Source organism: Ammospiza caudacuta, chromosome Z (assembly GCF_027887145.1).
Source record: "Ammospiza caudacuta isolate bAmmCau1 chromosome Z, bAmmCau1.pri, whole genome shotgun sequence".
Classification (NCBI taxonomy): domain Eukaryota; kingdom Metazoa; phylum Chordata; class Aves; order Passeriformes; family Passerellidae; genus Ammospiza; species Ammospiza caudacuta.
In genome coordinates this window covers 72,325,587-72,340,341 of record NC_080632.1, presented here as the reverse complement: position 1 = coordinate 72,340,341, position 14,755 = coordinate 72,325,587, and the positions used below count along the sequence as shown (strand labels likewise).

Genomic DNA, 14,755 nt, shown 5'->3' with positions numbered 1-14,755 from the left:
CAGGGCCAAGCCAGGCCCAGCCGCCCTCACAGGCAGCAGGGACTCCCTGAGCGCTGCCGCGCTTCCTCAGAGCAGTACAACACCTTCTGCAGAGAGGCCTAAGTGCCTCTGAGACTGAGGGCCAGCATCTGGCGCAGCCTACACCCAGACACTCGCACAAGACCCTGCTCTGGCAGACAAGAAATGCACCAGACGGACGTACTCAGTGTCTTCAGGCCCTGCTCCTCCCTCATCTCGGGCTGCTGGGCTGCGCTGCTGCAGGAAGTGCCGGCAGCGGGGCTTGAGCTGGCTGCTGCAGGCCATGCTGGTCCGGCGGCACCAGGTTGAATGGCAGAGCGTGTCTTGCGCTGGGACAAGAAAGGATTGCCCGTCAGAAGGGTGGCTGGCACTCATGCCCCCCCCTAAGCGCACAGCAAAAGCAAGGCCTTGGGAAGGTGCTGCCAGCCACGGCCAGGCCTCTCCAGCTGGAGCAGTTCCCATGTCCCCTTCTCAAAGGCACCTTCGGGAGAAGCCCAAAGGCTACTTGGATCCAGCCCCTCCCGACCACCTCCATGCTCCACGTGTTCAGCTTTTCTGCAAGACACTGGCAACAAGGTATCGATGGGGCTGCCAAATCCACAAAGAGATCAGAGCAGGGCCCCAGAGCCTCGCTGCTTTCCTCCTCCTGTCTTTTCCTGGGCCGGAATGAAATCAGCCCGGAGTTGGCAGGCAACAGTCTGCTCAGAAGCCCGCAGCGTGTCCCTTCTCTGATCTGTTTCACGGATTTCCCTTCTCTATGGCAGCCTTTAGAGAGCGGCCCTTGGGAGCCGCCTTCCAGCCCTGCCCAGACCCACCCGCCCTTTTACAATGCAGGGCTGCCGAGGATTCTCCTCTCCAAACTCTGCTCTGACCGGCTGGAAGTGAAGCACAGCCTGAAGCTAATTAGTCCACGGAGACAGCAGGTCCCTTCCAGGGGCCAGTGTCTGCCAGGTACCCTGCAAGGCTGTCAACTGCGTATTTGGGCCGCGCTGTCCGCTGACCACAGGCAGCCTGCACTGACAACGGGCACAAGGGGCTGACTCCTGCACTGAGAGTCACTCAATGCTGCCTCCTGTCTGGTCCCAAGAGACACTCTGGCGCCCTCTCAGCATCCCAGCTTCAATGTCAAACTTCAGAACCCATTGGCCAGGGCTCCCCAGCTTGCCTGAAGCCGCACTACGTCACAGCAGGCACACGGCTGCCAGCATCTTCAGCCACGAGCAACAAGGGCTGCTCCAAAACGGGTAGCCTGGCCGTGCGCCAAAGGCAGTGCCAAGCTCAGCTGTCACTTACTGGCTCTGCAAGTTCAGGCTGTGAAGGGACAGCGGCTGAAGGCTTCATCTTCCTTTGCTCCTCTTCATCCTCTTCCTCAATGACAGAGGCAGCCAGAGGAGCTGCTGACCCTGCTGTTGTGCCCTGCAGGCAGACAGAAGTGAGAGAGATGGGCAAAAGCCAGTGCCTTAGGAGCTGCTTTCTATTGAGCTGGGAAAGCACCCAGAAGAAGGGCAAATCATAGACTTTGATACAAGTGGGCCTCTGAGTCACGCAAAGCCGAGGAAGCTGGCTGAACGAGCTGCTACTCCATCTTGCTGTGCATTTGAGCTTCCCTGCTGCCTAGAAGCAGCAAGATGCCTTGGAGCTGTCCCTTTTGCCTTTCATCTCTTGAAAGGCTTTTCACTGGAAAATCAGCAAACAGCCAGTGCTCCCTTTGCTACTGCTGATGCCACCGGGCAGCTGGCCTTTCCTTCAGCCTCCCACGCCGGCACTCCACACTCGGCTGCAACAGGCCAAGCTGGCAGAATTGCTGCACAATTCTCACACGCCAGCAACGTCTCAGCTTCCTTTGCCACTCACCAAAGGACAGGCTTGTCTCCATCCGCGTGTCAGGTGACCTGCAGCCAGCAAGGCAAAAGGAACCAGAGGCCCTTAGAAAAGTGCCTGTGCTGGCCACTCCCACAGCACAAGGCAGTCCCAACACAGAGCATTTCCCTTTCCCAACATGCCTCCAGGAGCAACAGCTCTTTCCCACAGCAAGCAAGAGAACAAGAAGGACCCTAGAGGAGCCTCTGGCTACATTTGGGCCTCTTTTGCCAAGAGAGAAATAGGAAGACGGTGCTGGAAATGCCCGCTGCTCTTCAAAACTTTGAGCTTCTCTTGTGCCTAACAGCTCAAGCTACATTTCCCTCTTCCCTTTCCTGCATTTTCCATATACATTCTTTTAAATTGCACGCCCTAATTCCCATCCCTTGGCTGAAGATGATAGCCCAGCAAAGCTTCCACAAAGGGTCCCTTCCCTGTGGCAGCTCCCTGCTGAAGCAGCCCAGGAACAGCTGCTGGGCTCAGCAGCAAACCCTCCCTGCACTGGAGTTTGTGCTGCATGGCCAAGGCAATCGCAGTCTTGGCACAGCATCAAAGGCTCAAGTCATGCAGCCAAGGCCTCTAAGGGGTAGAATATGGAGCAAAAGGTGCTTTCCTTCACTCCTGGAGAGAACCACTGAGTTGGTAGAAATACTTGTGAGGATCTGCCCTCAGAGTCTGCAATTTGCAGCTTGTCTTGCTTGAAGCAGCAAGCTGAGGAAATGACAGACTCCGCAGCCGCGCACTCTCCCGGGGAGGGAAGGCAACCGCTGCAGGTTGCATGGCAAATAGTCTGCACGCGCTACCCAGTACAGATGCCCCCTTTGTAGCTGATGCTGCTGGCAGGACATTGACCAAAGCGGTGGCACCTTCACGGCCATTCTGTTCCCAAAGAAACTGGGCCACTGCTGCGGCATAAAGAGCAGAGCCAAGCAAAAGTCGGGCAATGCCAGCCCCAGGAGAAACCTTTACTTACGAGTCAGCTGGGTCAGGTAGTAGCCAGAATAGACAACAGAAAAGATGGTGCAAACGGCGGCACAGACTTGCCCAATCATTTTGGCAGTGCTGTGCGCGTTTGCACGCTGAGTGCCAGCCAAGGGAAAGCCAAGACTCCTCTCGGGGTGCAGGCCGTCTGCTGAGAGCTCCTTGAGCACAAGGATCCTCCTGCAGGGAGCCAGCGGAAGAGCTGCTCTGGACGACCAGGCCTGGCGCGCACCGGGACAACGCTGTGCTGACAGCACTGTGACGTGGCACCTCTGGCTTGACCTCACAATGGCAGCTGCTCTGTGGCTTTCTTGTGCCCAGCAAGACAACCTTGTGTACAGCTGATGCAAAAGAAAAGCCTGGGAAATTCTCCTCACTCACAAAGGCAGTGCTCAAGGCATGCCAGGGGAACTCAGAAAATGCGCCAATCCAAGCGGCATCCAAGCAATGCAAGCAAACATGACTCTTGGTCCCAAAAGCTTTGACTGAAAGCAAGTCTGCTTCTTCTAGGTGGCATCCTAGCTGGTTTGGAAAAGCCTAACTTCTTCAGTGACATTTAGATGGCAAACGAAGCAAAGATAATAAATTTCCAGGACTATTGTAGGCTGCAGTTGCTCCTTGAGCACGCGGGTGCATGCTGACCTATGGAGGGGCTTGACAGCTGGCCTGCAAGCAAAGCCGAGTTCATGGAAGAAATAGCAGTTGATGGTTTTTGAGTGTATCCATAGCAAGGAAGAAGACAAGGCCGTCAGCATGGAAACCCATTAGAAGAGATTCAGGAAAAGTTGCGTATGCTAGACTAGGTGCTGAAGTAGATGTGCATACGTGCCTTATAAATTTCTGTAAAACTTTTGCCAGTTGTATTGACGTTAATTGCTTTGCACCAATGGATAGAAGAAGTTATTGTGATGTAGTTAGTGACTTGAGATCACGCTTTGTTAAGAGTGTATAAGCTGGAGAACATGCAGAATAAAACAAACAAACCTTTTTCTTCTTGGACCCTGATCACGTGTGTATGCCACGTCCGGCCTAACGGTGACGCTTGCCCCATCTCTGGGTCAAGAAACAAGTCTTGTCTGACTGGTAACTTTTCAACAAGCTGAGAAAGAAATTAGTAGCTGGACATGCAGATTTCTGAAGAGAGGAAAGAAAAGTGTTGACAAGAATAAACCTAAGTTTTCAATGCCTGAAGCACTCAAAAATAACACGTTTTGGGATAGTGTACCATATGTTAGACAGAGTTAAAACAAACCACAACTCATTAGTATCTGGACTTCATTGCCCACTCTGCTTAGAGATGTTGCTTGAAGGCACTTGGTGTCAAGGATCCAGTTCCTGTAGATCACTGTCGACGTAGATCAAAATCCTCCCAACAAATCAGTGTCAAAACCAGCAAGAGTGAGACTTTTGTCCTTGGCAGTAGCTTCCAGGTGCTCCTGGAAGTCACCAGGCCTTGACACAAAGATGTGTATTCAACGGAGGGAGAGAAGCATCATGCTTAGCTCTAAATGTGACCTTTGCTAGCAGATCACACTAGCAGGCAATAAATTACATTTGTTCTGCACTTCGGCAGAGCCAAGATGGGAATCAAAGTCTAGATCACAGGAGAAGATCTCACGAGCCTCAGCTTTTCCAGAAGAGGAAAAATACAAAGGATAGTAAATTTGCGTTGGGTTTACAGGCTATTTTTGCAGATCGATAGACAAGGGATGAAGCTTAAAAGATGAGAGCAAAGGAAAATCAACAGATATGCTGAAAGTGAGTGAAGAGTAAGGGGACCTCAAATTAACTGAAAAGCTGCACAGAAAGCTTCTCTACTTTGTGCACTTGCCTCAAGTTTTCAATGGCAAAATCTAGGAGTACTTCAAACTTATTTTTATTAATTCTAGAAGAAAGACAATCAAAACGGTGTACTTCTGCTTACAGTATCAAGTAAAGCACAGGAAGCCATTAGAGTAAGAAAAATTGTGTTCAGACGGCTGAGGCAGCCTTAGGGGTAGGAGGAATGGGGAGGCGTGGAAATCAGGCCTGTGGGCAACATTCAAGGAGCATCCAGTCCCTGAGCAGTCCTTCACAGTGGGTATGCCAGCAGATGGAGGCGAAATGGAGCCACAGCTGGGTGGGAAAAGGGCCGGGGTGGGGAGCCGTGCTCAGCAGGGGCTCCTGCATCAAATTGCTCAATGACAGGTGTGCTATGCTGTGTGCATGTTTCCAACACCTGGCAACAGCAGGCTGGCCCAGAGGTGGGAAAAGGCCAAGGAGGCAGCAGAGTGGGAATGGGGCTCTGCAGGAGGCCCTGGTGGTTGCACACCCCTGTAGGGGATGAGGCTGGCCCAGAGGGTCCCTGGGGGTCTGGGGTGAAAAGCGGGGAAAAGAGAAGCAGGGAGGAAATGCCAGATGCTGCCGCTGTGAGAATGCCATTCCATCCCACAGGTGACATAGTGAGAGGAGGGTGGCAACAAAATGGTGATTGCTGCTGATCAGCCTGACATCTGATCAAGACAAGAGGCCCAGAAAGGACTGCACATCTGCCTCCTAGTGCTGTCCTGAATGGCAGCTCATTACCTGGTGTTCATTACCTGTAGGTCTCTCAGCTTCCCACAGGCATGCCACACTTCAGGTAAGCAAAGCTGCTTACCTCACTATGTTCTTTGGGCCTCTGAAAGGGACTGTCCACTTAGCTACAGCCTGGCAAGGAAGGGAGTCTTACAACACTCTGGATATTTTCGACTTTTATTGACACTCGGGCTGAAACAAAGTATCCCCTCGCTGCTTCTTCATCTTCATCATTCTGTCCTGCAGGTGGCCTGCTCAGGCTGACAGCTTGGAGCGCCTGCAGGCTCCAGTTCTGCTGCAGCCCAGCTTTTCCTCTCACTGCTTAATTCTTATTATGACAATTCTTTCATTTCTACTTCAAAGCTTCCCTAAATTAACAACACTCTATCCTAAGCTAAACAATCCTCTACTATCCAAGCTGTCTACGTTCTATAGTCCTTAAAAGTTGATCCCTATAGTTCCTAATTTTTTTCAATTTTCATCTCTTGCAGAAAGAAAAACAACAGAGCTTTAAATTGAACCTAACAACATATCTAACCTAACCTAACCTAACCTCATCTAATCCAACCTAATGCTAACCTAACCCAACCTAACCTAACAGCTAACCTAACAGCTAAACTGAGCAAATATCTACACTATCATGTTTCCTAGCTACGGCACAGCTCCTCTTCAACCTCGGGGGATGGCTGAAGCTCTGCCTAAAGATGACACATCCCCTTTTCCCTCCTCTTGGCTGGCGGGGCATCAGGGCCTCCTCAGGCGCAGGTGTCTCCTCTCCAGTCTTCCTGCACTTGCTTGGCTGAGATGATCAGAGCAGCCAGGCTGGAGGCAGGATCGCCTGAGGTCACGAAGGGATGCTGCCCAGAGGAAAAAGAACAAAGAAAGGAACTCTTACTTTCCAGGATCACTTGAGCCTGCGGGCTCAAGCAGGATTCCCTGGCTACCAGCAAGACACACAAAGAGCACTGAGGGCAGCATGTCCCCCTGCGCCTTCCTGTCCTGGCAGCTTTCTGTGCCACGTGGCCCACACTCCTCCTCCTCCTCATCCCTTCATGCAGGTGTCCTCAGCTGCCAGGGCTTTTTGCCCCTTTGCTTTTTCTTACCTGTAGGAGCTCCTGGGCAGACCAGCGCCTGTCCTCATCTGCCTGCAGGCAGCAGTGGAGGAAGTCGCGCAGGAGAGCCGAGTGGTGCCTGGGGTTCTGCAGTTTTGGGGGCCCGTTCCTTTCTAGCAGTTCAAAAACCTACAGCACATGGATGCAAGAGGACACTCCACCTGCTCCTTTGCTAGCCACACACAGCTCTCTCCACACAGAGCCCTCTTGCTAAGCTGCACCTTACCCGGAGACGGGCTTCCCGCTGGTAAGGAGCTTCCCCTTCCACCATTTCCAGCCCCATGATCCCCAGGGACCAGATGTCCACTTTGGGGCCGTAGGCTTCTCCTCTCACCACCTCCGGTGCCATCCAGCTGGGAGTGCCGACGCTGGAGCTGCGCTTGCTGTGCTCAGGGCTGAGCTGAGCACAGAGGCCAAAGTCACCTGAGGACAAAAACAAAGCCTGTCAAAGCCAGCTACCACTGGCAAAGCAGCCAAAACCATTGCCCTGACCAGGCCATGCTGAATCTAACTGAAAAAGCAGCTGAGCTCTCCTTCCACGTGCCTGGAGCCAGGCAAATAAGGCATCGGCCGCTTCAAAAACACCCTGACGATTCACGCACTGGCCAAGCCGCGCTTCTGCCCCAGTGGCCGTCACCAAAATGCAAGCACACGGCATATGCTGGACATGCTGCAGCCCAGCAGGGATACCCACCCAACTTGACGGATCCGTCTGTGCCCACCAGGACGTTGCAACTTTTGATGTCTCTGTGGATGACTTGGCGGGAATGAAGGAAATGCAGTCCTTGCAGGCACTGAGAGAGAAAAAGGAGGGAGGGAAAGTTAACCTGCAGGATCTGATTTCATCCCACCCGCAAGGAAAGAGCTCAAGGGGATTGGCGGCTTTCTCAGGGAATTGTGAGCGAGGGCAAAACATCACGCTGCTGTCACCATGAAGAGCTTGCTGCTTCAACACTCTTGGAAGTTTTTTCTAGATTTCCAAGCAAAGGCATCTGGGCTCCCAAAAGTTCCACCGGCCTTGGGTAGGAAGCGCGCCACCTTTGGCTGGGAGGCGGCACGGCAAAGAATTTTGGGGAAGCCTAGTGGCAGCAGAAGAGGAAGCTGCTGGTGACAGCAGCACCTTCGAGCTGTTCCACAATGCATCGCCATGCAGGCTGCAATGCTAGCCTTTGAAGCTGAGGACAGCTCTTTGCCCTTAGCTTGAAATTCTGCCACCCGCATGCTGCCTTCCAGTGGCAAGCAATGTAGGACAGACAGACAGGCTCCAGGCAAACATTCCCAGGCAAAGCTGAGAAGAGGAAGAAAGAGAAATTGAACCAGTGAGCGAGCACCAAGGCCAGAGGACAGACAGGATGGAAGAGTGCAAGAACAGAGTCTGAGGAGTGCGAGGGCACCGGCAGGCAGTACACTTCCCATGCTCTTTCTTCTCCTGTGTGGCGTGACAGCAGCAGCAGCAGCAGCAGCAGCAGCAGCAGCAGCAAAAGAAAGGTGAGAGCAAGAAATCTCGGCTCTCCTTAAGCTCCAGCTGACAAGCAGCATCCGGGCAGTCTTGGGCAAGCACAAGCGGGATCCCTCACCTCCCGACAGACAGCGCCTATCTGTCCTTCCTCCAGGTACACTGCCCTCAGCACATCAAACAAGGTGCCGCCGTCCATGAACTCCATGGCCAGCCAGAGCTCCGCATCCACCAGGTAGCTGAAAGAAGAAAACCACGGCATGGAGCAACAGAATGGGCATAGCCTCAGTCACCCCAGGGCCTGAGACAGGTTTTTGCAGCTGCTCTCCAAGCTACGGGTGCCCCAAGAGACTGTTGAACACCAGCTCCACCTCCTCCCACGCTCTGGAGACACGCAGAGAAATCATCCCCAGCTCTGTTCTCTGCCAGCGACCAAAGGGCATCGTCTCTTTGCGCTTGCACCAGCTAAAGCTACATTGACACCAGAATATGCCAACCTGTCTAAGTAGGTAACGATATTGGGACTCCTGTTGTCCCTCATGGCCAGGATTTCATTGGCAGCCAGCTCCTCGGACATCTCCTCCTCGAGTGACATGATCTTGATTGCCACCTGCAATGACATTGGCCACCGGTACCTTGAGAAGACGCACCCCGCTCGAGATCACAAGGAGCACGGAGCGAGTGCTGGTGCAATGAGGCAGCACGCTGGGCCAAAGTGCCTTGTCACTAGACAGCAGAGCTTAGCAGAAGCACCAAAAGCCATCCCAAATGCATTCTGCCGCCTGAGCCTCGACTGTATGTCAGAGGAACAGCCCCTGCTGCAGACATGGAGCTGCCACCCAAACCTCCAAGCACAGCTCACAGCAGCGGGCAAAGCACTCCAGAGCTGCAAAATGGCGTGGGGCTCTTGGCACTTTACCTGTTGTCCGCTGCTGGTGTCAAGGGCTTTATAAACAGCTCCAAACCCTCTAGAAAGACCAAAGCAGCAGAAAGAGACCTTTATCCCTCTGGCAGTGAAAGCAAGCCCAGGCAGCAGATCTCCCCAGGCTGCCTGGACGCCTTCCTTAGAAAAAATGCCTGGCTGCAGCATCTCTTCGGCCAACAGCATGTTAGCCCGTGAGCCCTCTGCCATGCGGGGCAGGCTGTCCAAGGGAACACTAAGGTGCAGCATGAAGACCAAGGGCCGCTGGAAATCTCCAAGGCGCACACCCTGCCAGGTCATTTCAGAACCTAAGGGGAACTCTCTCCTTGTGCGGGTGTGCATGCATGTGTATGTCAAAAAAGGGAGAACAATTTGAGTCAGAAGACTGTCCTTGACAATCTGACCTTTCTTGGATGGCAAGGTGCTCTTTCAGGCCACAAAGCTGCAGGGCCAGGGCTTCTCCCAGCTCCTGCTCCTCACTGCTGCAAGCAAGACACTGCCAGCATCAACTTGTCTTTGATGAGGCCTTTGCATTGCTCTGACCGAGCAGTCCAGGCAGGCGACACGAGGTCAAGCCGGAGCCTGACCATGATTGGAGCTTGCCTGACTTCACGCTTGATATTGCACCAGCCAAAGACCTGGCCCACACTTTTGTAAAATGAGCTGACGTCACGCTTACCCTCGCCCGAGTTCCTCAAATGCCGTGTATTTGCCCGTTGGCCGGCCCGGACTCACGATGCTCCCTGAAAGACAAAAGCAGTGCAGGGCGCTCACTCGCACACAGAGACGCCGCTGCCCAGAGCGTCCCAAAGGCAGCCCCACTGCCCGCAGCTCTGGGCCCTTTGCGGTCCCGCGGCTTCCAGCTGCTGAGACCAGCAAGTGGGAGGGCCATCTTCTCCACCTTTCATCAGGTGGCCTTTCCAAGAAGGCCTTGATTTCTTTCAAGAGCAGCATCTCACGCGATAAGCCAAAATGATGAGCCCTTAAGAAGGGGGCCCTAAGAGGTAAGCAAGGGCCTTTGCTGCCTCCGCAGTCACACCCACCATCACTGGCAGGTCCACTGCCAGGGGCACAAAGTGTCTGGGCCGGAGGAGGAGTAAGAACCAGAGCCAGAAAACACCTGGGGCCAGACAGCTCCCTGGGCAATAGTCACTTGCTACGTGCCAGCCTTCTGCTCAAGCAGAAACAATCTCTGCTTTTGTCTTTGGCCCAGAAGGCAGCCCAGGCAGGGCCAAGCCAGGCCCAGCCGCCCTCACAGGCAGCAGGGACTCCCTGAGCGCTGCCGCGCTTCCTCAGAGCAGTACAACACCTTCTGCAGAGAGGCCTAAGTGCCTCTGAGACTGAGGGCCAGCATCTGGCGCAGCCTACACCCAGACACTCGCACAAGACCCTGCTCTGGCAGACAAGAAATGCACCAGACGGACGTACTCAGTGTCTTCAGGCCCTGCTCCTCCCTCATCTCGGGCTGCTGGGCTGCGCTGCTGCAGGAAGTGCCGGCAGCGGGGCTTGAGCTGGCTGCTGCAGGCCATGCTGGTCCGGCGGCACCAGGTTGAATGGCAGAGCGTGTCTTGCGCTGGGACAAGAAAGGATTGCCCGTCAGAAGGGTGGCTGGCACTCATGCCCCCCCCTAAGCGCACAGCAAAAGCAAGGCCTTGGGAAGGTGCTGCCAGCCACGGCCAGGCCTCTCCAGCTGGAGCAGTTCCCATGTCCCCTTCTCAAAGGCACCTTCGGGAGAAGCCCAAAGGCTACTTGGATCCAGCCCCTCCCGACCACCTCCATGCTCCACGTGTTCAGCTTTTCTGCAAGACACTGGCAACAAGGTATCGATGGGGCTGCCAAATCCACAAAGAGACCAGAGCAGGGCCCCAGAGCCTCGCTGCTTTCCTCCTCCTGTCTTTTCCTGGGCCGGAATGAAATCAGCCCGGAGTTGGCAGGCAACAGTCTGCTCAGAAGCCCGCAGCGTGTCCCTTCTCTGATCTGTTTCACGGATTTCCCTTCTCTATGGCAGCCTTTAGAGAGCGGCCCTTGGGAGCCGCCTTCCAGCCCTGCCCAGACCCACCCGCCCTTTTACAATGCAGGGCTGCCGAGGATTCTCCTCTCCAAACTCTGCTCTGACCGGCTGGAAGTGAAGCACAGCCTGAAGCTAATTAGTCCACGGAGACAGCAGGTCCCTTCCAGGGGCCAGTGTCTGCCAGGTACCCTGCAAGGCTGTCAACTGCGTATTTGGGCCGCGCTGTCCGCTGACCACAGGCAGCCTGCACTGACAACGGGCACAAGGGGCTGACTCCTGCACTGAGAGTCACTCAATGCTGCCTCCTGTCTGGTCCCAAGAGACACTCTGGCGCCCTCTCAGCATCCCAGCTTCAATGTCAAACTTCAGAACCCATTGGCCAGGGCTCCCCAGCTTGCCTGAAGCCGCACTACGTCACAGCAGGCACACGGCTGCCAGCATCTTCAGCCACGAGCAACAAGGGCTGCTCCAAAACGGGTAGCCTGGCCGTGCGCCAAAGGCAGTGCCAAGCTCAGCTGTCACTTACTGGCTCTGCAAGTTCAGGCTGTGAAGGGACAGCGGCTGAAGGCTTCATCTTCCTTTGCTCCTCTTCATCCTCTTCCTCAATGACAGAGGCAGCCAGAGGAGCTGCTGACCCTGCTGTTGTGCCCTGCAGGCAGACAGAAGTGAGAGAGATGGGCAAAAGCCAGTGCCTTAGGAGCTGCTTTCTATTGAGCTGGGAAAGGACCCAGAAGAAGGGCAAATCATAGACTTTGATACAAGTGGGCCTCTGAGTCACGCAAAGCCGAGGAAGCTGGCTGAACGAGCTGCTACTCCATCTTGCTGTGCATTTGAGCTTCCCTGCTGCCTAGAAGCAGCAAGATGCCTTGGAGCTGTCCCTTTTGCCTTTCATCTCTTGAAAGGCTTTTCACTGGAAAATCAGCAAACAGCCAGTGCTCCCTTTGCTACTGCTGATGCCACCGGGCAGCTGGCCTTTCCTTCAGCCTCCCACGCCGGCACTCCACACTCGGCTGCAACAGGCCAAGCTGGCAGAATTGCTGCACAATTCTCACACGCCAGCAACGTCTCAGCTTCCTTTGCCACTCACCAAAGGACAGGCTTGTCTCCATCCGCGTGTCAGGTGACCTGCAGCCAGCAAGGCAAAAGGAACCAGAGGCCCTTAGAAAAGTGCCTGTGCTGGCCACTCCCACAGCACAAGGCAGTCCCAACACAGAGCATTTCCCTTTCCCAACATGCCTCCAGGAGCAACAGCTCTTTCCCACAGCAAGCAAGAGAACAAGAAGGACCCTAGAGGAGCCTCTGGCTACATTTGGGCCTCTTTTGCCAAGAGAGAAATAGGAAGACGGTGCTGGAAATGCCCGCTGCTCTTCAAAACTTTGAGCTTCTCTTGTGCCTAACAGCTCAAGCTACATTTCCCTCTTCCCTTTCCTGCATTTTCCATATACATTCTTTTAAATTGCACGCCCTAATTCCCATCCCTTGGCTGAAGATGATAGCCCAGCAAAGCTTCCACAAAGGGTCCCTTCCCTGTGGCAGCTCCCTGCTGAAGCAGCCCAGGAACAGCTGCTGGGCTCAGCAGCAAACCCTCCCTGCACTGGAGTTTGTGCTGCATGGCCAAGGCAATCGCAGTCTTGGCACAGCATCAAAGGCTCAAGTCATGCAGCCAAGGCCTCTAAGGGGTAGAATATGGAGCAAAAGGTGCTTTCCTTCACTCCTGGAGAGAGCCACTGAGTTGGTAGAAATACTTGTGAGGATCTGCCCTCAGAGTCTGCAATTTGCAGCTTGTCTTGCTTGAAGCAGCAAGCTGAGGAAATGACAGACTCCGCTGCCGCGCACTCTCCCGGGGAGGGAAGGCAACCGCTGCAGGTTGCATGGCAAATAGTCTGCACGCGCTACCCAGTACAGATGCCCCCTTTGTAGCTGATGCTGCTGGCAGGACATTGACCAAAGCGGTGGCACCTTCACGGCCATTCTGTTCCCAAAGAAACTGGGCCACTGCTGCGGCATAAAGAGCAGAGCCAAGCAAAAGTCGGGCAATGCCAGCCCCAGGAGAAACCTTTACTTACGAGTCAGCTGGGTCAGGTAGTAGCCAGAATAGACAACAGAAAAGATGGTGCAAACGGCGGCACAGACTTGCCCAATCATTTTGGCAGTGCTGTGCGCGTTTGCACGCTGAGTGCCAGCCAAGGGAAAGCCAAGACTCCTCTCGGGGTGCAGGCCGTCTGCTGAGAGCTCCTTGAGCACAAGGATCCTCCTGCAGGGAGCCAGCGGAAGAGCTGCTCTGGACGACCAGGCCTGGCGCGCACCGGGACAACGCTGTGCTGACAGCACTGTGACGTGGCACCTCTGGCTTGACCTCACAATGGCAGCTGCTCTGTGGCTTTCTTGTGCCCAGCAAGACAACCTTGTGTACAGCTGATGCAAAAGAAAAGCCTGGGAAATTCTCCTCACTCACAAAGGCAGTGCTCAAGGCATGCCAGGGGAACTCAGAAAATGCGCCAATCCAAGCGGCATCCAAGCAATGCAAGCAAACATGACTCTTGGTCCCAAAAGCTTTGACTGAAAGCAAGTCTGCTTCTTCTAGGTGGCATCCTAGCTGGTTTGGAAAAGCCTAACTTCTTCAGTGACATTTAGATGGCAAACGAAGCAAAGATAATAAATTTCCAGGACTATTGTAGGCTGCAGTTGCTCCTTGAGCACGCGGGTGCATGCTGACCTATGGAGGGGCTTGACAGCTGGCCTGCAAGCAAAGCCGAGTTCATGGAAGAAATAGCAGTTGATGGTTTTTGAGTGTATCCATAGCAAGGAAGAAGACAAGGCCGTCAGCATGGAAACCCATTAGAAGAGATTCAGGAAAAGTTGCGTATGCTAGACTAGGTGCTGAAGTAGATGTGCATACGTGCCTTATAAATTTCTGTAAAACTTTTGCCAGTTGTATTGACGTTAATTGCTTTGCACCAATGGATAGAAGAAGTTATTGTGATGTAGTTAGTGACTTGAGATCACGCTTTGTTAAGAGTGTATAAGCTGGAGAACATGCAGAATAAAACAAACAAACCTTTTTCTTCTTGGACCCTGATCACGTGTGTATGCCACGTCCGGCCTAACGGTGACGCTTGCCCCATCTCTGGGTCAAGAAACAAGTCTTGTCTGACTGGTAACTTTTCAACAAGCTGAGAAAGAAATTAGTAGCTGGACATGCAGATTTCTGAAGAGAGGAAAGAAAAGTGTTGACAAGAATAAACCTAAGTTTTCAATGCCTGAAGCACTCAAAAATAACACGTTTTGGGATAGTGTACCATATGTTAGACAGAGTTAAAACAAACCACAACTCATTAGTATCTGGACTTCATTGCCCACTCTGCTTAGAGATGTTGCTTGAAGGCACTTGGTGTCAAGGATCCAGTTCCTGTAGATCACTGTCGACGTAGATCAAAATCCTCCCAACAAATCAGTGTCAAAACCAGCAAGAGTGAGACTTTTGTCCTTGGCAGTAGCTTCCAGGTGCTCCTGGAAGTCACCAGGCCTTGACACAAAGATGTGTATTCAACGGAGGGAGAGAAGCATCATGCTTAGCTCTAAATGTGACCTTTGCTAGCAGATCACACTAGCAGGCAATAAATTACATTTGTTCTGCACTTCGGCAGAGCCAAGATGGGAATCAAAGTCTAGATCACAGGAGAAGATCTCACGAGCCTCAGCTTTTCCAGAAGAGGAAAAATACAAAGGATAGTAAATTTGCGTTGGGTTTACAGGCTATTTTTGCAGATCGATAGACAAGGGATGAAGCTTAAAAGATGAGAGCAAAGGAAAATCAACAGATATGCTGAAAGTGAGTG

At 53.4% G+C, this 14,755-nt stretch overlaps 1 protein-coding gene across 1 annotated transcript; it reads right to left on the bottom strand.

The window, feature by feature from the left end:
• Positions 1-921: 921 nt before the first annotated feature.
• LOC131571667 (serine/threonine-protein kinase PAK 1-like) lies at positions 922-13,061 on the bottom strand. The gene is made up of 12 exons (XM_058824448.1): positions 12,983-13,061; positions 11,068-11,165; positions 10,334-10,370; positions 9,585-9,648; positions 8,903-8,951; positions 8,481-8,593; positions 8,105-8,222; positions 7,222-7,321; positions 6,754-6,950; positions 6,516-6,656; positions 2,852-3,020; positions 922-1,034 (listed from the first exon to the last, which is right to left on the bottom strand). Exons 1-12 carry the CDS (start codon positions 13,059-13,061, stop codon positions 922-924), a joined length of 1,278 nt encoding a protein of 425 aa, XP_058680431.1.
• Positions 13,062-14,755: the final 1,694 nt, after the last annotated feature.